The sequence below is a fragment of the Mus caroli genome, unplaced genomic scaffold (genome assembly GCF_978045245.1).
Source record: "Mus caroli unplaced genomic scaffold, Mus_caroli_1 scaffold_7, whole genome shotgun sequence".
Classification (NCBI taxonomy): Eukaryota; Metazoa; Chordata; class Mammalia; order Rodentia; family Muridae; genus Mus; species Mus caroli.
The window spans coordinates 57,027,179-57,047,538 of NW_028227262.1; the positions used below are offsets into that span (position 1 = coordinate 57,027,179).

General features: G+C 50.5%; 1 protein-coding gene across 4 annotated transcripts in view; it reads right to left on the reverse strand.

The window, feature by feature from the left end:
- Window positions 1–990: 990 nt before the first annotated feature.
- The window catches only part of Slc6a6 (solute carrier family 6 member 6), a 75,662-nt gene continuing 56,292 nt past the window's right edge, over window positions 991–20,360 (reverse strand). For all 4 annotated transcript variants that reach the window (XM_021164030.3, XM_085840284.1, XM_021164025.3 and 1 more), the window contains 9 exons: window positions 19,713–19,847; window positions 18,682–18,785; window positions 18,432–18,556; window positions 14,792–14,904; window positions 11,165–11,302; window positions 9,780–9,882; window positions 9,236–9,336; window positions 7,208–7,378; window positions 991–4,839 (listed from right to left, as the gene is read on the reverse strand). In XM_021164030.3, the coding sequence (XP_021019689.2) occupies window positions 4,696–4,839; window positions 7,208–7,378; window positions 9,236–9,336; window positions 9,780–9,882; window positions 11,165–11,302; window positions 14,792–14,904; window positions 18,432–18,556; window positions 18,682–18,785; window positions 19,713–19,847 (1,134 nt within the window). In that variant the 3' untranslated portion in view covers window positions 991–4,695. The remainder of the gene's footprint in view (window positions 4,840–7,207; window positions 7,379–9,235; window positions 9,337–9,779; window positions 9,883–11,164; window positions 11,303–14,791; window positions 14,905–18,431; window positions 18,557–18,681; window positions 18,786–19,712; window positions 19,848–20,360) is intronic.

A 20,360-nucleotide genomic window follows, 5' to 3' on the forward strand; every position in this document is an offset into this window, starting at 1 on the left:
CATATCATGGGGTCACTAGTTCCACATAAGTTGAAAAACATGCTCTTCAGGATACATTAGGCTTAGGAAATGGAAACTTAACCATGTGAGGTGTGACTAGTAAGTAAGTGAATAGTTAGTAAGAATGTATAACAGTGTAGCTCCTGCACAACAATGTGGCTCCTGCTTTGTTTCACAGCACTAGGCTGTGGGTGGCAGTGGCCGAGTCCAGGTCATATGCTTGGCTTACAAGCACCAAGTTTGACCAAAACCCATGTCAAAAGGTCAGGCCTCGGGAACACTCAGTGGTTGGAAGCTCTTGCTGCATTTCCAGGAGGTCAGGTTTGGTTCCCAGCACCTACATGGGCAGCTCACAACTATCTGTTAACTCTCTCTTCCAGGGGCTCTGATGCCCTCTTTCAGTCTCTGTGGGCACTGCACAGACCAACACCAAAGGCTAGATGCAACAGATCTTGCAATCTCATAGCTGGGGAGAAGAGATAGTGAATCCCTGGGACTCCCGGGCCAGCCTGTTCTAATTAGCCAGCCCTAAGCTAGTGTCTGAAAAAAATCAAGGTCAGCAAATGCTCTTAACAGCTGAGCCAGCTCTCCACCCCCAGTGAAATCCCTTTACGAACTGTAAGGGCTTGCCAAAATGTAGAGGTGAACTGGCCACTCTGAAACACACCAGACGTTCTTGGATTTTAAAAAGGAAATGTTTATTGTTGTGTTACAAGGTGATTATAAACTCCTCTAAAAAAAGCAAAGATGGATTTAAAATATCAATATACATATTCATCTAAAAAGCAAAAGAGGAAAAATAAAACCGAAACCCTGCAAAATGCGGGGTCGTTGTAATTAAACATACACAGAGCTTGTATACTGCAAGACAGGTCACACACCAAGGATCCTTCAAACACAAACGCTCCTCCCCTTCTTGATTGGTTTCAGGTTTTTTTTTTCTTTGTGTGAGTGTGTGTGTGTGTTGTGTGTGTGCGTGTGTGTGTGTGCATTTGTTTTTTTGTTTTTTGTTTTTTACAAAAGTTTAAAATATCTTAAAAATATTTTGAAGTTTTTAAAAAATGTCCTGATGAGCCAGACATATTTCTGAAGGAGGCAAAACCCACGTTCTCAGCTTTTCTCTTGTGCTAAATACAGTCACAGTTGTTAGGGATTGGAAAGATTGTTTTTAAAAAAAAGAAAATGGAACTACCATCTCATTTTGAAGCCAAATATATAACAAGATGCTCTGTCCTTCAGGGAACATGCCAGAACATGCCTGTAATGACAATGACACCACTCCTCCCTCCCAGAGAGCATGGACAGCCAGTTTCCTGGGAAGGCCTGGCTCCTAGGCGCTCAGATGGAGGAGGGGAGAAGGGAGCCCTGCTCTGGCTTCCGGGATGCCCCTCTCCATCCTGGAGTATCTGGGTTTTGTTGTGTGTGTGGTTTGGGGCTTGATGAAGGAGGGGGTGTGCACACAGAGGTATTTACAGTGTCCATAAGGACAGGGGTCTCAGGTTTGAGTGGGACTATGAGGGGCCTTCTCTAAGGTGCCTTCCTGGCTTGTGTCTGCATCTTGGAGAGAGGAACTGGGCTGGCACCTGTTAGCCTGGTTGCTAGAGCATCCCCCCGTCCCAAGAAGCAGGACTGGAATGCTGTCGGCCATGGCGGTGACACCCTGTGATAGAGAAAGCCCCTTCCTGTGCAGAGGCACGTGCTGCTTTCTCCTCATGCGTTGCCACGGTCTGCGTGGCTTTCCATGGTAGGGTATGGAGCTGAGGTGAGGACTGGAGGCCAGAGGCAGAGAGGGAAAAGAAACCCTCTCAGGCAACTTCCTGCATAGCCTTGGGCTACATGGAGGTCAAAGGCCTGCCCATACACCCTAGCTAAGGCTCTTCACACTAGTGATGTCTTTGGCCCTCAGTTTCCTGTGGTATAATTTGAGGGGAGGGTGTATCAATTCCTAGTTCCCAAAGGCTTTGGAGGAGAAAGGAAGGAAGGAAGGGTGGCACGGGGCCGGGGTGAGCAGGGCGGTAATGTCGGGCACACGTGGGTATTGCTCTGTGTTCCATGAAAATGGAGCAAGGGCCCTCATCAGCTCTGGCCTTTGGTTGACAGGGAAGGCTTGTCAGTTTATTTAGACAATGCCCTGGACCTGCCTTCCCTCTACTAAGTCTTGGAGAGCCTGAAGCTACAAATGACTCAAATGTCCAGTTCCACTTAGCTCACAGTGTAAGTCCCCACACTAGGCCTATTCCCCTGATTACATAAGTGCCTTGGATCAGGGCCCTCTGGGGCTGCCCACAGTGCCCAGCAGGGACCCTCCACTTGGGAGGTCACATCACTCTTAGGGCCAAATAATATCTCCCAGGGTCTCCTGGGCCCACCTAACGTCCTCATCTAAATCAGGCAATGTCCCTTGCTTCCTGTCTCCATTTGACAGGCAGGACAGGATCTGGCCTGTTCCAGGCAAGGGCTGGTTGGTGAACAGCTTAGCCCTCTCTCCAGGAGGCAGGCGGACCAGAGTCACGAGCTCTACTTCAAAATGTTACTTACATGCAGACGTGAAAAGACAAGCATCACAATAAGGGTCATCAGGGGCAGGGGTGGGGTGAGAGTGGGGGCCACTGAAGACAGGTGAGGGGACACTGCTGGGGAGTGGGCTCGGGAGGCGGCTGGCCATCTAAATCCAGGCAGGGCCTGGGGACTTGGCCCGCTGTGTCTTTGGTCTAGAATTCGATCTGGGAATGATTAAAAAAAGCCTTTCTCAGGCCATTTCCAGAATGGTGCCATTTGTCTGCCAACCCAAAATACTGAAGGCTCGCTCGCCAGAGGGGCGTGCCCGGTGGGGGTTAGGGGTAGGGTAGACGGGCATGACCACAGACACTGCCACGGCTGGACGAGCCCCCCTCTCCCTTACACTTCACCTGTCTTTCAATCACCCACAGTGGTTACTTTTAAGGTTCCATTAAACGAAAGAAAACCAGGGTACATTACAAGTCGGTAAAATCGGGGAAGGAGAACTCCAAACACTCAAAATAACACGAGAGCAACCAGAAATACACAGGACAACAGGAACACAGTACAATCATGGGTGGCTGAGTCAACAGCCACTGGAAGAGGATTAGAGGGTCACTTGGCAGAGTACATTGCTTTGGAGACAGGAAAAAATGTGTACATTTGTCAAAGAAGTTCAGGATGGCACAGTTGGGCCCAGTGGAGGCTGGGGTGAAGGTGTAGCGCCCTCTCCTGGTTCAGAAGGAAACAGCCCTGCCTGACATTGGGCAGCTCTGGAGGACTGACCTCACTTCTGTGGAGATAGCTTCAGCTGAGGAAACTTCCCTTTCTTCCCTCTGCCGTCCCCGGGAGGCAAACACCTGTCCAACAGCCAATGCAGTGGCTTGGAAATCATCTGAGGTCACTACCAAGCTGGCTCTGTACTTGAACTCAGATCCTTTAAGATCCAGGGTCTACAGCCACTTGGAGCACTCCTTGCTGGGAGCTGCTGGATGGTTCTGGGGTGGTAACTTTCACAAGAGTTTGTCAAGAGGCAAGGAAGAATAGTGCCCTCCTGGGGTCCACTTGCCAGCTTGGGGTACACTCACCCTCCTGAGCTGCTAATATCATTTGGTCCACTGGCCTCCCTCACCCCAGGCCCTCACCAAAATACATTCTGCTTGGGGAATACTCTGGTCACCCACCATGACTCCACTCAAATACCGCAGACACTTCCTGAGTGTGACCCCCACTCTGAAGCCCCAGCAGCTCCTGTGGACTGGCTTCGGGCAGCCATACTGAGTGTTCAAGAAAAGACCGGGATTCTGCCTACGCCTGCAGAGGCTCCCAGACCTGAGCCACATCCTCACCAGACATTCAGACGTCCCATCCCTGCCTGTAATACCCATGGTGGTTCAGACAGTCCCACTGACTACCACCCATGTCTTCCAAGTAAGAGGGCAGGCGTTTGGCCCTGGTACAACCGCTTCAGCTGCTCTGAGATCTATCATTCGTGCTGAGGGTGGGGGCCAGTATTTTGGCATCTTTCTTGTTGGCTGACGAAGAGTGAGGGTCTCTCCACAGCCCTGCTCTCTCCTGCCCCTCAGGTCTGTTCAGTTAGTGGGGGGGAGGGGGGGACTCCCTCTCCTCCGCTGTGTTCTTCCTCCTGAACCAGCTCAGAAGGGACTACACCGTTCTTGAAGATGTATCCACCATCATAGGAAAATTCCACCCAGCATTCAGTTTTGTTTTGTTTTTTTTTTCTCTTTTTTCATTTGTTTTTGGGCAGAACTTTCTGCCAGCTATATAAGCACCGAAGAATTGCTTTTGAAAAACGAGATCCATTGCTGGCAAGACCAATTCAAGTGGCAAACTGTATGACAGACTCTAAGTATATATAGTTATATGTTAAAAAAAAATACAAAGAGAAATTTACCAAGTTCCCACAAAATACATCGAAATCAATATGAAAGTCCATCCTCTCCCCCAGGACATAGGCCTATGGGTTTTCTTTTTGTACAAAATATCCCCCAAACAAAACAAAACACACATATACAGACACACACGATACACATACACACACACATAGAGTAACATTTTCTGTGACAATTAAAAAAAAAAGTCCTAGTACAAATATAAAGCTCTGTAAACCTGGTCCTATGAGAATCTAACGTTAGTAAACAGCAGGAAAGCGGCGCCTGTCACATGGCCCGGACCTCACATCATGGTCTCCACAATGACGTGACTGGGTTTCATGAGTGCGCCGTTCATGAGGGTTACTCGGGAGTGAAAGGGTGTGGCCCCTTCGCGCTCCACAGCCCAGCGGTTGGGCTCCCTGGGGGTTATCAGGTATTTGATTCTCTGTGGAAGAAAGAGGAGGAAATCAGGAGTAGATTAGGGTAGAACAGAACACCTCCAGAACATCCCAGGCATCTGCCACCCTTTCTGGCCCTTTTATGGATCTTTTCAAAATGGAGTGATTTCCCCCCAGCCAACCCTTGTATTCGTGCTTACAGACAGGGTACACACATGACCTCCACAGGCAGATTTCTTTCCCCTGAGGAGTTGAGTCCTGTCTTCCCATGGTTTATTCTCCCAGGTTTCTGACCTTCTGCTTCTACAGTATGTCTTAGGGTTGGAAAACTGACCTAATCCTTCCTCTTTTCCAGACCCCGCCCCCAAGAAGAAGTTTGTACTCCTTGGTCTCCCTTCAGGAGACAGTTCCTCACAGGAAGCTCCATCTCCTGAATGGTTGGGCCTGGGAGCCCACTGCAGGGAGGAGTCTGCCCTTTCAGATAGGAGACTACAGGAGAATTCTCACTCTAGCCATAGAGCCTCGGCTTCTCAGTGTGGTGACTGATCCTGGAGCTAGGGAGGGAAGAGCCCTGTGCTAGGAAGTCCCCAGCAGAGTGGGAGTGAAACTTGGCTCCCACCTCTGCCTCCTGCCCACTTCCTGCCGGGTGTCTGCTCAGACTGAAATGGGCCAGCAGTTTAAAAAAAGAAAAGAAGGGAACAAAAGGCCCTTCTAGGTATTTACATCCAACCATGACAAATTACAACTGGGAGAGCTGCTTTAAGCCTGCATGTGCCAAGCCTGGTGTTCTCCCTCGCACTGTCCAAGGACCTGGGAGAAGTGGCTTAAAAAAAGACATCATCTCACTGGAGAATCCATATTTCCACATTCTCTAGGAGGGGGGGAAAACAAACACAAGACCTGGTAACCCCAGGTCATGCCCCTCCCACAAACATCTGTGCTGCTTTGAGCAGGTAGGCTCTTCCTCACCCACCGACCTAGCCTGCCTGTATGCTTTCAACCCGGCCCCCCTTACATTGGAACACTGCGCTCCAAATGCAAAAGTGGGAAATCGTACCCACACTGGCAGCCACCATGCTGTCTGCTGGGAGGCACAGCCTGGTCTGGAACCCTGATTGGGTTGGAGATCCTGATATGCCCCTTGCTACCTCACGATTAGGAGGGTACCAGGATAGCTTGTGCTGCCAGCGGGGCTGTGGCTCTTTCTAGCTGTGGGGAGACATCTTTGCCAGCTGCTCCTGCCTCCCCCAGCAGCTCACTCTGAACAAATCTGTGCACGCAGGCCAAACCAAGCTCTTAAAATGGGGCTTTAAGCCAGGCAGTGGGGCTTCTACCCATAACTCCGGCACTAGGGAGGTTTGAGGCCAACTTGGACTTGAGTGAGTTCTAGGCCAGCTTGGTCTATAGATTTAGATACTGTCTCAAAAACCAAAGTAACAACCACCATCACCACCACCATAACAAAACCATCCAGGTTTTCAGAGACCCTGTAGCCAGAACCTACCTCTACACACCCCTGCAAAGTCCAACTGTGTGCCTGGAGCTGACTGTTTCAGCACCAACAACAGAGGTGGCTGCTTTGACTCCGGCTTAATGGTGGGAGAGCTGGCGTCTCATCCCCACTCCTCTACCCTCTGGGGAAGCTGTGATGCCCTGGCTCCTTCCTGGTCTCCACTCCTCTCCCAGCCAACACAGCCCGCTCCACAGGAGGAAGCCTGGGCCAGCTCGAGGGGGAGCCAGGGCCCCAGGACATCCTGGCTCCAGATTCTTTTTGTAAGAGAATAAAAACAGCCCAAAATAAAACGGTGGGGCCTTGGAGCTGGCCCAGGGGGGGCAAAGGTTAAAATAGATTCTGAGAAAGGGATTTCGCGGAAAGAGCAGGGGACTGCCAGGCCTGGAGGCTCCCACATTGTGGGAAGAATTCCTAAGGAGGCTGGGGGAAAGGGAAGGGGCACCGTGAGGAATCAGGCAGTCACAGAGGTTGGGAGCAGGGCAGAGGTGGCGGCACACCCCAGCAGAGGTTGGCATGGTTGGGCAGTGCTGGGCTTCCTCTCCAGAACTTATCTCCTACCCTGACTCAGAACAGAGATTTCCCACATCCTCTAACTTGGCATGTGAGGCCTCTGTCCCTTCTCTAGCCTAGCGACTGACCCTCTGTACCCCACAGCAGGACCACACTCCACCTCACACTATATTGGGCACATTCCTCTTAAGTTCATGGCCCCCTTTAAATGTCACCACAAAGCCTTCTCCAATGTGAATGGCACCTGTCTGTCTGCCCACAGCGTACTCCTCCTGCCTTTCATGGGGTGAGAGAAAACCTGGGATTCAGAGAGGGTGAGAATCCTGCCTAACTTCACACAGAAACCAACACTGCCTGTCTTCCACCTCGCATGGCCCATGCCCCGTGCTCACCACGCGGAGCGGTCCCTCCGTCCGGCAGAGGAGGATGACAATGACCAAGGGGATACACAGCATGGAGGAAAGGGCCAGGCCCCAGCCCAGCCCAATTGCCCAATCCGGGTACCGGTACACTTTGTTGTAGGTCAGGGGTACATACTTGACAAGCGAGAAGACGAAACATCCCTGTGGAGAGACGGGGCAGTCAGAGGGTCCGTAGGCATTTGAGAGCAGTGTGGACTTTATCTGATGCAGGGCCTCTCCTCTATCCTTACTATGGAGATGGGGTGGCATGGTGCCTTATGGATCTTTCCAAGGCAAATCTGACCAAGTCACCTGCTCACCCTCCCCTGGCTCCCCAGGTCAGCTCGTAGCCGACCTCACCCTTCTTTATCTACCCCCACCCCTCAAAGGCCACTTCCTCCTGCCCATCCTTTTTCCTCCATCTTTTCACCCGATGTCCACTCCAGTGCGCTGGCCTTACCTACCCAGACCCCAGCTTTTCCCTTCAGAAGCAATGTGGCTCTGATACCCAGAGTTCGGCTGTTCCCCTCCCTCTGGAGCAGCGGTTCTCAACCTTCCTGATACTGCAACCCTTTAGTACAGTTCCTCGTGTTGTGGTGACCCCCAGCCATGAAATAATTTTTGTTGTTACTTCACAACTGTAATTGTGGTACTATTATGACTGATCGTGTAAAAGTCTGTGTTCTCCAGTGGTCTCAGGCAACCCCAGTGAAAAGCGGTGGGGTGATGGTTAAGAACCACCACTCTAGAGCACCTCTCTTTTAACACCAGATGTGGTTCTAGACATACACAGCAGGTGCACAATAAATGCCAAAAGCATGGATGAGAGCGGGGCAGCCAGCGACCTAAATGCCATTATCTCTTGTCATACTGGTCTGGTCCCAGTGACAGGATGTAGAGCTGGCCTTGGTCCTGAAGAGAATGGTGGGGTGAGTCCTGAACCCTAAAGCTGTGCAGAGTCTACCTTTGCCTTTGAGAAGAGGAGCTCTGACTCTGGAAGAACTGCCCTCTGTATCCTTCTCAAAAAATGAGGCAACCCAGGGAGTGCCATGGCAAAAACAATCCACTACTCACTGCCTAAAACCAGGTCTGATGGGAGGTAGTGGTGCATGGTGGGGACAGGTGGCCCACGGAGCCTACCCTTCTCTGTTGCTTTCTGCCTAGACAGCCTCAGCTTCCATAAAAGGGAGCCCCAGAGGTGGGTGACTCTGGCCTCTACCTAGACTTTCCAGCAGGGGGCCTCATTCTACCACCAGAGTGCAGACTACCACTGGTCTAGATAGGAAATCAGAGGTTAGTGTGAGAGGGAACCCAGGCACAAGCCTGGTGTGAACAAGGACAGGCGTACGGGCCTGTGCCCAGCTGACTGCAACCCTACCTGGGTTGAGCCTCCAGTTGCTGTTTTGCAGTCTCTTGACTTTGTTGGGAGATATGTGTGCCGAGAGCCACAATCAGACTCATCAGATTCTAAACTGTCACCTGTACTGAGGTCTCACATCAGGGTATCCTTGTCACAGAGGTGACAAGGTGAGGTGAAAAGACTGAGGCCTAGACAGAGGAGTCAATCAACATGTCCACTTGGTCTAGCCTGGGAGTAGAGGTCACAGGAGAGAGGACCTGTTAATCGCTAAGCACTGATTTTAAAGCAACGAACATCTGGACTCCCTAAGATGCTGACCAGGAACAGCAGTACAGGGAGAACGCCCACACATGAAGATCCCTAGGGCATTGGCCAGGCTCTGTTGCAAAAGCTTGATGGTACTCACAAGCAGAGTCTCAGAGAAGGTACCATGCAAGCAGCAAAGCCAGCTCCAAGGTAGCAGGCAGCAGCCTGACACTGCCCTTCCTGCTTCCTCTTCTTCACAAACTCCTATTGGTCCTACAAAACCCTACACAACCAAGGCAACATAGAGCAAACTGCCCCCACTGTCCCAGGTATTGCTGAAGCTGGCTTTACCAGAGCCCACACAGAACGCAAGAGATCACAAGGTGAAAATGTCATGCTTAGGTGAGACTTACAACACAAAGAGCTGGAGTGATGACAGCCCAGCTGTACTTCATCCAGGGCCCAGGCCGATAGCCAATCATGTCCTCAATACCGTCATATAAGTTATCACCGCCTACAAGAGATAGCAGTGGGGGTCCCCGGTGACATGGTGGCCAAAGCCAGAATAGCACCGGGAAACAACGCAGCTGGGGTCACCATCTCAACCACCGGGCCTATGTCTCCACACCAAGCACGGCCATGTGACATTCAGTGCAACTGGGTATCTCCATTTTGCTGGAAGTCTTAGACAGAGCCCACATCTTAGCATGGCTAATCCCAGCTCTCAAAGAGATCAAAATGGACCATTTCTGGGCCAAAGAGTAGGTCACCCTAGGTTCTGAGGTGACAGTGTTATATTTATAGCAACATGTTCACATCTTGTGCCTTCAGTGGGATTATCTGCGATGTGCTCAGGGAGCATCCTGAAGTGACTATTCCAGACAAGGGAAGCTTTTCCATTATATTCTCTGCCCAAATGAACAGCTAGAAAAAGGATGTGCAAACATGTATACTCACCATATATCCAGGCAATAACAAAACATTCAAAGAATGCAACCCACAAAAGGCATACACCACTAGCTGCATAGTAGTCAAAGAGTTGAAACACATACATGCCACCCTGTGAAGGAAAAAAAAAAAATCAAGGATAAAGTTGGTTTGTTATATGGTCTCCAATTCTCCATATATAAAGAACTATGGTAAATCAATACTTTTTTTTTTTAAATTCCAAAGAAAAAAATTGGCAAAAGCTAGGAGGACCAAATACAGGTACTTTTAGAAAGAGAGAGAAAGAAGGAAAAGAGAAGAAAAGAAAAGAAAAGAAAAGAAAAGAAAAGAAAAGAAAAGAAAAGAAAAGAGGAAAGAAAAGAAAACAAACAAACAAACAAACAAAGGAAAAAATATTCAGGGCCAAATGTGGTGGCTCATAGTCTTACAACAAATCCTCTGGAAGTCTAGACAGGTGAATTGCTGAGAGTTCAAGGTCAGTTATAACAAATTCAACTCCATGTTTGACAAAACACACAGGGTTGGGGGAAGAGTATAACACATCTAAGCAACCCAAAGGGTCACAGAAGTCTATATACAGGGTGTCTTAAAACCAAGCGTGGCCAAGTCACGGGAACCTGTGCTTGGTGAGTAGAGAGGCGATCTGACTTTAGAGGGATATTCTTAATGCCTTATAGCCTTTATTTTTATTTTATGTGACTAGACATTCTGCCTGCAGGTGTGTCTGCAGACCATGTATACGCTGGATCCCCAGGAGTAAAGCTACAGTTGTGAGTAGCCATGTGGGTGCTGGGACTTGAACCTAGGTCCTCCGGAAAAGCAACTCGTGCTCTTCACCCCGAGACCTCTTTACAGCCACAGACGGAGTGCTCTTTCAAGCAGTTCCCAAAAAGCTTCTTTTTCGGTAAAGAAATGTGAAAGCTTGAATAGGGTTTGGGAAGTGACTGATAACCTTCTCCTAGAGACCTCAGGCGTGCCAATGTCCTGAGGGCAGGAAAGCATGCTCTGGGGGAGCCCAGGCTCGTGCCCTCTTATCTGCTCTTTTTCCAGCCACTGAAACGTCTAGCCTTCAACCTTTCTGTTCCCTTTTGCTCCTGGCTTCTTTTCCTCCTCAAGTATGGCTCCTGCTCTCTGGGAAGAGTGTATGCTCTGCTCAGCAGAGACCCACACAAATGGTAGAGTACTTGCCAAGCAAGTGCCACAATCTTGGTTTGACCACAGCATCTCAGAAAGGGAATATGGGGGAAGCTGCATGATCAACCTAAAGGAGGTGTGGTAAGGGGAACCCTCTCAACCCCTCAGGCCCCTCTCCCAACAGTGGCCTCCCCTATGGCCTCGAGAAATCCTAAGTAGGAAGGGAAAAACTCACAGCCCCCAGAGTAACAGCCACCTACCTCCGTCACCATCGTCAGCCCCAGCAGGTAGCTGATGCTACACAAGATGGCTATGAAGATTTCCCGACGATAACCCTTCCTTAGGAAGGACGGGTAAAGATCAACCAAGGATGTGATCTGTCCTTCGACTTCAACAAACTGAGGGCAAGAGGGAGAGAGAGAAACGGGTAAGGGGGCTCAACACAGGTCTGGAGCTCAGGAGGAGGGCTGGGCTACCTCTCATGAGACCCACCTGGAAATCCATGTCGCCAGACCCTGAGCTGTACAGGCAGCCACTGTGGTCTGTGGTCCAAGCAACTCAGGCCTATGTCTGTACTCGGGCCATTCCCACCCTTGTCACTGGAGACCTGAGACTCACTAGAGACTCTCTAGGAAGCCAGGGCCAGCTCTCTGCCCGGACACTCTTGGGGGGGAGAGGTGTGGCCATGACAGCCTCTCTCCTTTGTCAAAGCTGATGCTACACACACTAAAGCAATGAATGCCTAGTCCAGCCTTTCACAGGGGCTACTCAGCCACAGCAAGCTAAGGCCAACCTTTGCATTAACCAGTTGGGAGACGCTGGGCAAAGCCTGGATTCAGTTTCCCCATCCAGAGCACTAAAGGTACTTCAGGTATGACTCACATGGTGGCTTAACCCCACCAGAAATACTGTGATCCAAGATCCATTGGTTCCAGACAAAGAAAATTCTGGAACATTTAGGAACACACACACACACACACACACACACACACACACACCATGCTCTAGGATGATTATCAGGCTCTCTACATCTTTTCAACCTTGTACCTAATGATTTATCTTGGAAACTGTGCTATGTCCCTACACAAAGATCTATCTTGCCTTTTAACAGCAGCATAAAACTGCGCCCTCTGGATACATCACCTTTCACCCAACCAATGATACTGGCAACAACATTCCTAGTTATCAGTCTTTAGGCACGAATACACAAGTCTGTAACAGGTCTTGGCAGTATTTGGGGGTTTGAGGGACACAAAAGTACGTAAACTAGAGGAGCCTCACCCAGACTGCTCTGAGTCACTGAAACATTAAAATGCTAAAGGCTGGGCATGTAAACACCTGGCAGAGTGCTCAGCTAGCAGGCAAAGGCCCGGGGTTAGTTCCACAGCACTGCATAACCAGGTACAGCATACATGCCTATAATCCCAGCAATTGGGAGGTAGAGGCAGAAGGCTAGGACATTTTCAGAGTCAGACCTGACTGAATTTGAGGCCTGGTCTACACGAAATGCCATCATGAAATAAAAAGACAAAATGGGTTGGGGACAGACGTTCCCCTGGCATTCCTACGAAAAAGATCCAACTATGGAGGCCTTTGGGAGACGGTGAGGGAGTGTCCAAGAATGGACATGATCAGAGAGAAGACCCCTTTCCTGCATCCTAAGGGACAGAGAGAAAATCCCTTTCATGTGCCCAAAGGTACTGGCACTCTGAGGCCAGAATTCAGGGGCAAGATGACCAAGAGGTTCTTAAGCAGGGCTCTATGAGTAGATCTCATGACCTCTGACTAATGTGCCCAAGGGGAATTTGAACCTGAAAAGAACTGAGCTGTGGCTAACCAGCAGCCCAGGGCCAAGCTACACAATGAGTTAAGCCGAAAGGCTATGACCCAAAACTGAAATAGTTTCTCTGGCTGCCTGCAGTAAGGCACCAGTGACACTGAGGCAGGAGAGCAGCAGGGACAGGAGCTAAAGTATAAACATCTGGATACAGTGAGCTAGGGAAGAGCATCATCTATTCTGGGCAAAGCCCTGGATCCGATGATGTCCAGCACTGCAAATAAAGAAAACTGCTGGTACAGGGCTTGGAGATAAACGCCAACCGAGTTGCACATGAGGAAAAAAATGGCCAGGCAGCCCCAGGCATACGGTGGCATCTCACACAGTGGGACTTTCTCTCTCTCTCTCTCTCTCTCTCTCTCTCTCTCTCTCTCTGCACCCCATTGTGGGGCTGGCTTCTCCAAAGCTCTATTTCTCCGTGTTCTGGGAACCATGACTGGAGACCAGCCGCCTCCTCTTTCCTTGCCCACTTGTACTTGAGTGATGATACCATCAGGCCATTTAAAAACCAATCGTTAAGAGCCCCAATGTATAAAGCAGGGTAAAGAGGAACACCCCAAGGTAAGCTTTCACAGCCCCCCAAGATCCTCCACTCAGCCTCTGGCTCAGATGGGAGTCACGCATCCTGCACGGAGCCCAGGTCCCCCCACTCCCAGCCACTTGTGAGCCTGTAAGCCCTGTTTAGAGAGCTGGCGGATGTTTCACGCTTAGCCACTTATTAACTTGTGTTTTTGTTTTCTTCTTCCCCTCTGAGCCTGGAAGATGTTCTAAAAGCCACTAAAAGGCCCTGCATGGGGTCTGCTCCCAGGGCCAAGCAAGAATCATTAACAGAACCTTGCTTGTTTACAACAGCGTCTGCCCATCACCAACGCCACAAGGATCTGTTTTTCTGGTTTGGAGAGGTTTTCACTGTCTTCTCTGTTTATCTGACCCCCTTGGCTGCCAAGATTTACACTGTGTTCCTGACCTTGCTAGCTGCCTCCTCTCTCTGGACTCATTCACCTCCACTGGTTCTAAGTCCCTAGGGACCCATCCTGTCAGGGCCATTGGAGGTAGGTCATGCCCTTAGGAAGGGTGATGAGGAGTCTTGGAGTCTCAGAGTCTCCAGACCTGATCTCACAGCCTACTTCAATTTGATGAACTTTTCCCAAGGTAGCTGGACTCAAAACCCACACCACACAGGAGTCTCTGCCTTCCCAGTCTCTCTAGCTGGCCTGAGCCCATGACCACCTGCCTGGCACACACGCCACAGTCTCCCTCCTGGAGTTTCAAAAATACTCCACCAAAAGACACTCACCTCAGAGAAAGGGACACACAAGCCCCCATGAATCTCATCGGCACCTGAATTCTCTATACCTGGCACTGAAATTCATGCTTCACAAATTGTACCCATTAGCCAGGATGAGGAAACTGAGGCTCATAGGAAAGAGATGGATGTGGCCATTGTCACACTGAGTGTGTTATCTCTCCTGAGCTAGATTCAGGCTGGCTATCACCAACACTTCCCAGTAGTGAACTGCCTCTTATGAAACCCTAGCACGGGGCTGGGGCGTGGCTCGGGGTAGAGTACATGCTTGGTCCATGTGAAGCCTTGGATTCCACCCAAGAAATAAACTGGGAAGGCCAGACCGGGCAGATGGTATAGCAATCAGAGGAGGGGGGACAAGCTGGCCTGAACCAAAAGCAGTGTCCCAAATGTGGTTCCTCTTTTCTGGACAGACTATGGTGGCCCAGGCAATGACTGACACATGCTCTGACACCTGTACCTCTGGGTCCCAGCCCTCTATTTCTCATTTATAGTTTGACCTTAACCACAGCCTCAGTCACCCTCATCTCCTTGCTTGGGGTAGCAGCCTTGAGTGTTAGGGTGGAGGATCTCCTCCCAATGCTGGGCTGAGGCCTTCTCAGGGCCCTGGGGAGACGAGGTTGAAGTCTGTGAGGTGGGAGCTTGACGGGGAAGGGTCTGAATATGCCTCAGCTTCAATAAGGATGGCTTCTCACAGAGAGGCTGTCCACACGAGCGCCACAGCCCCCCCTCCCCCCCACGTACCTGGCTGTCCAGTCCAAGCAAGAGGAGCATAATGAAAAACAGAATGGACCAAAAGGTGGGCAGCGGCATCATGGTTACAGCTTTTGGGTAGGCAATGAAGGCCAAGCCAGGACCTGAGGGAGAGAAACGGGGAGGGGGGACACAGGAGAACACACATCAGCACCATGCTACTCAAAACCCTGGGCCTCACAGAACACTCACATCTGAGTAGGGAGGAGGAGGGGGTCACCTAAGCCCAAAATGCAGGAGGAGCCAGAGAAAGAGACCGGTGGGGCTTGGGAGGGGCCCCATGTGAGCGTCTGTCTCCTAACCAGCACATGGCCTCCTCTCAAGTGAATCTAAACCCGTATAGACACGGGATCCTAGGGGCAGGGGGTGGGGGCTGAATCTGGGGGCTCAGGTAGCCAGAGATTTGGGGAAAGGAGGACCCGCCCCTTACACACCAAAGCGGCATTGGCATTGGCTGGAAGGGAAGTTATGGTTATCTGATCCATAAAACCCTCTTTTGCAAAGAACCGTTTCTGTTTTTGAGTTAATGGCTAAAACACTGAATGGAAAGAGAAAAAAAAAAAAAAGCATTTAGATGCCCCACAGGGTAAATGGCTCTTCAAGGACATGCCTATGGGGACCTCTGTCCCCTACAGGACCCAAGTTCACACAAGGCAAGGTAAAAACAGCCAGGGCCTGGCACTGAAGGGAGGTGCCTAGGCCCAGGAGACTAGCCACATCTCAGTCCTCATCCACCACTTCCTCTATATGTTTTGGGGGACATCAGCTTCCCCTAACTGAGATCTGAGGGTCGTAGCCCCAGGATCCTCATGTTCAGATTCTTGGAAGTGGATACCACTGCCCAGAAAAGGGCTCTGGCCAGACTCAGAGGCAAAGGGGACAAGAGCTCCGCCCACTCTGAGTGCCTCTCACAGGGTCATTTGAACACAAACATCTCCTGCTTGCAACCCCCCCACCCCCAAACAGACTCCTGGGAGAGATTAGCTAGCTGGGACTTGGCCCACAAGAGGGCTGACAAACTAAAGGAAAATCCACTACTAGAAACAAAACAAGCCAATCAAGAAGAAATATGAGCCAAACTTCGGGAGATGTTTTACACTTTAAAAGCAAACATCAAACAATCATCAAAACTGGATGAATGGCTTAAGAAGGAGGGGGGGGAGGATTCCACAAAAACAAACCAATTTTGAAAAAAAAAAATCACTTAGTGAAGCATCAACAACCCCAACTGTGGCGGGGGAGGATGGGGGAGGATAAGTCTCACAATGAGGTCTGCTCAGCCTGAGAAATGAGAAACCCTACTGAAACAACGACCTGGGGCAGCTGCTGAGTTTTGCTAGAAGGTGATACTAGAAGATTCTGTGAGGGGAACAGGTGCGGCTGCTTACCAAGCTGAAAGCTGCTTGGATGAGCAAGATTGAGGAGGGGGCTCAGAACACGCACCTCCCACTGGGGACATCATGAAACATACTTGGGACTCAAGTTAGAACCAAAAGCATTCGGCTCCCCCTGAAGTTCAAAGCTCTGGACCTGCCTTGTCCATCCCAAGAATGAGCAATCAGGACTAGCCAACTACAAGACAGATGTAAAATGTGGTGTACCCTCAACCCTCCGCACCAGGCACTGTGAACAGAGTCAATTCACTTCTTTCTGTCCTTCATTTTAGATTTTCTGAAACCAGCCTCAGGAGAGGGGCCAATCACCCTCCTCTACAACCACAGTGAACTTGGGCAGGTAGAAGCTGAGAACAGTTAGACTGCTGGGATGTCCCGAGTGAAGCACGCCATGTTCTGTCTGGTCTTCCCTTGGCTGTACAATACCCTTGTTCAAATGCACTTTTCTTTGTTACGGTGCTTGCCAAAAAAATCTTAGAGTCACCGTCCCTCTTGCTGTGCTGGCAGCTCATACATCACTGTGGGGAAGGAGCGTGGACGAGGTCTTTGAAGTGGATGAAAGAAAAAAAGCCACTCGGACTGACTACATGCACGGTGTGAAAATGCCCATTGTGCACAGAGATCTCTTTGGTGAACCCCATCTTTCTCCCATAACAAGTTTCCTCTGTGTTTTTGGTGGAACCCGGTTACAGGTTTGGAATCACTTTGCATGTGTAAGTGAGGACAGCATCATTTGTAGAGGGTCTGGAAGAGGTGCTGGGCCCCTTGCTAAACAACTTCCAACACAAGAGGCTGTGATTGAGGTCCTGTGCCCTCAGGCCCTTCCCTGCCTTTGGAGCTTCTGAGAATGGGCAAAAAGTTCTTCTGAGTGTCCAACTGGGACACAGTGAAATAGATATGTGTGCACAGTGTGCTGTTCACACTGGAGGAGGGGCTGTGTTATGGCCCAGCAGCCGACAGAGGATGAATAGTCTCTAAGGTCCCTGAGGTCAGAGGATCCAGTGAAATGGCCACATTAGATGGCTCTCCAGATGTGTAGTGGGTGGAGACTTGGCATCCAGATACATTGCCTATGAGCCTACCCTGCCCTCAGCTGAGACATGAATATCTAAATGATCTAGACACAAAGTATCAAGGTACCCTCTGACCTTCCAATACCAAGGCTCAGGATTAGAGAACTGAGACATGACCTTAAGTTTCAAATATAAGGAGATCGAGGGAAGAGAATGGCAGGGACTTAGGGTACCTGCCCTGGTCTGTAAAAAACACCTAGAATAATGAAGGACAGTCTTCCCTATCTCACCCATCCGTGTGGCCTGAAGAAGACCCAACCCATGGCTCTTGGCAGCCTCTAGAAGCCCCAGAGTAATTAGGTTGGATAACACCTGACCACCCTGCAAGAGAATGGGGTGAGGAGGTGGCCCCTGGTGATATCCACCCCAGAACCCCATCCACTACAGGGCGTGACTCAAGCCCAGACCCCTAAAATACTGTGATGAGGTAGTAGGAGTCAAGACCATGCTCCAGAACCTTCTTTGCTGGAGTTCTGGATCCCATGTTGCTAAGGAAGAGCCCCTGACCCCTAAGATCGACCATCCATTCTGTGAATGTTGGCATCTTGAGTAGCAACATGGGGCCAACAGGGCCCCAACTCCCCAAAGGCAACAGTGTCCTCATATCCTACTCCCAAATCAGCTCTGTCATGGCCTCTGAGTGATGTTCCTCCCCTGCCCTCTCGCTCCTGGTGACTGTGGCGGAGGCTGGGAGGGGTGAGGTTTGGAACATAGACAGGAAGGACTCAAGAGTGGATCGGCTTGGCATTGGAGCCCGCCAGGTGCCAAATGCAAACCACAGAAACCAAGGCTGAGATGTCAGCAGCGCTGGTAATTGGTGTGCTAGCTGTGGCTGACCTGAGCCTTATTAGAAAAGCAACTTCCAAGGCTAAAGCCAGCAGATGCTGGGGAAGTGTTGGGGGCTGGAAGACCACAACTAAAACAGCCACCAAGTTCCATCTCAACCGCCCTTGCTCCTCCCACCTTCAGTGGGCCAGAATGCACTGAGGACCTTTAACTGTAGCCTTTGTACTCAGGTATGGGAGCACATCTTGGGGGGAGAGGGGATGTCTATGTAAAAGCCAGGCTCCCTCCATCCCCCTGGGGTCTGGCTCCATGCCTGCAGTACTCATCTTACACACTAGGTGGCAGTGCCCACCACCACTGCCACCGACACCACCGTACCTGACTCAGCCACATCAGCAATGTCCACCCCTTGCTCTTGTGCCATGAAGCCCAGGATGGAAAAAATTGCGAAGCCAGACACAAAACTGGTACCACTGTTCAGGCATCCCAGCAGCATACAGTCCCTAAGTTACACACACGTCAGGGGGTAAGTTAATCACAACACAAGGAAGCCACGCTCCCTACTTCTCTTTTTTTTTCTTTAATCATCATTTCTAACGTCCACCGGGCCCGCCAGCGCGACACTTGCCTGTACGAGTTATACTTGTACTTGTTATAGCTTCCCAGTGAGGTCATGGCCCCCAGGCAGATTGCGTAGGAAAAGAATATCTGAGTTCCAGCGTCGATCCACACCTGAAGAGGGGAAGAGCATTAGGGTGGTTGCCTGGGGTGACCAACCATGACAATGTCTACACGGGCGAGCTGCAAGGAACCCCAGATCAGATCTAGAACCCCAGAGGGCAGATCTAGAACCCCAGAGGGCAAATCTAGAACCCCAGAGGAAGACCCTCTTCTTCCTGCATCAGTTAAGGCCTCTAACTCTGGAGTGACCAGTACCACTCCTGAAACCTTGCTTTTCATATCTACAGAATGGCCCCCTAGCTTACCCTGCCCCTGCAAACAACTTTGCACACTCAGTAAAGAACAGTCTTCTCTGAGTCTATTGCTAAGTTGCCACGGTCCACATCAAACACACCACGGCGGCTTTGACGGCTGTGATGGCTTAGTCTGGGACCTAAGTTAGAACACAAGGCATTCTTTACTTCTCTAGGGACTATGGCTTGTAGCTCTGGAAGGCAGCAAGCCTACCTTCCCAGCTTACAGCTCAGGCTGGCCATCAACCCTGCTCTGGTCCAATTTTCAACTGCTTCCCAGGGGCTTGGGAGCCTGGGACAAAGGTCTCAAAAGACACACAAAAGCCTCCAGGGGTTTCACCAACTCTAAGACTCTTCAGCTATGGGCTGAGACAGGGGGACTTACAATTTGACCCCCTTAACCTTCAGAGCACCATTGATCCTGTCTGAGGATGGTATCTTAAACATTGAGTCTCTGGTCCTGAGACAGGGGCCCTTCCTCGCTTTAGCAAGCAGTGCTTGCCTGAGGCAGGCTCTGTAGCTCAGAAGGACTGTGAGCCACTACTGGCCCAGGAGAGAAGTACCAGGCAGTAATGATTGGCTACACATGGGCATCAAAGAGCCAGAGGAAACACTGCCATCTGTACCCTGTGCGCACCACTGGTTTATACAGGGTCTTGGGATGAGGTACCACACCCTGCTGTACCTGTGGGTCCGCAAGGCGGCTGATGTCAGGGTACAGGTAGAATTTGATGCCTTCACCAGCACCTGGCAGGGTCAGTCCACGGACCAGCAGCACCAGAAGCATGGCAAACGGGAAAGTAGCGGTGAAGTAGACAACCTGTTGGTGAGAAGGCATCGGGTAGACTTGTGAGTATCCTTGCTGCAATGAAGTGTGGGCCATCCTTCTCTCAGAGGCACGTGCCATCTTCTCTCAGAGGCACATGCTTGCCCTGGGTGCAGCAAGGACCCTAGAGACATACCGGTCTCACTTCGACCCCTGAGCCTCTGCCACCTTCCCTAAATATGACATAAGGGTCTCTCTTATAGATTTAAAAAAAAAAAATCCTGTGGATAATTCACATAGCCCCTTCAGGCTCAGAATTTAACAAAGCAGGCAAGACGGAAAGCATGCCCACCCTTTGAAGAGATGATGCAGTCGGAGAAAAAAAATACAAACATACAGACTGAGTCAACTATCAGGGACCCTAGGCAACGACTCAGCCTGTGGTCACATGGGCTGTCACATGGCACTCAGCACATAGCAGCTAGCATGACAACTATTAGTATAACACAGGGGGTGGAGGCGGGAGTAAAGAAAGGGCTAGAGAGATGACACCATGGCTGAGAGGAC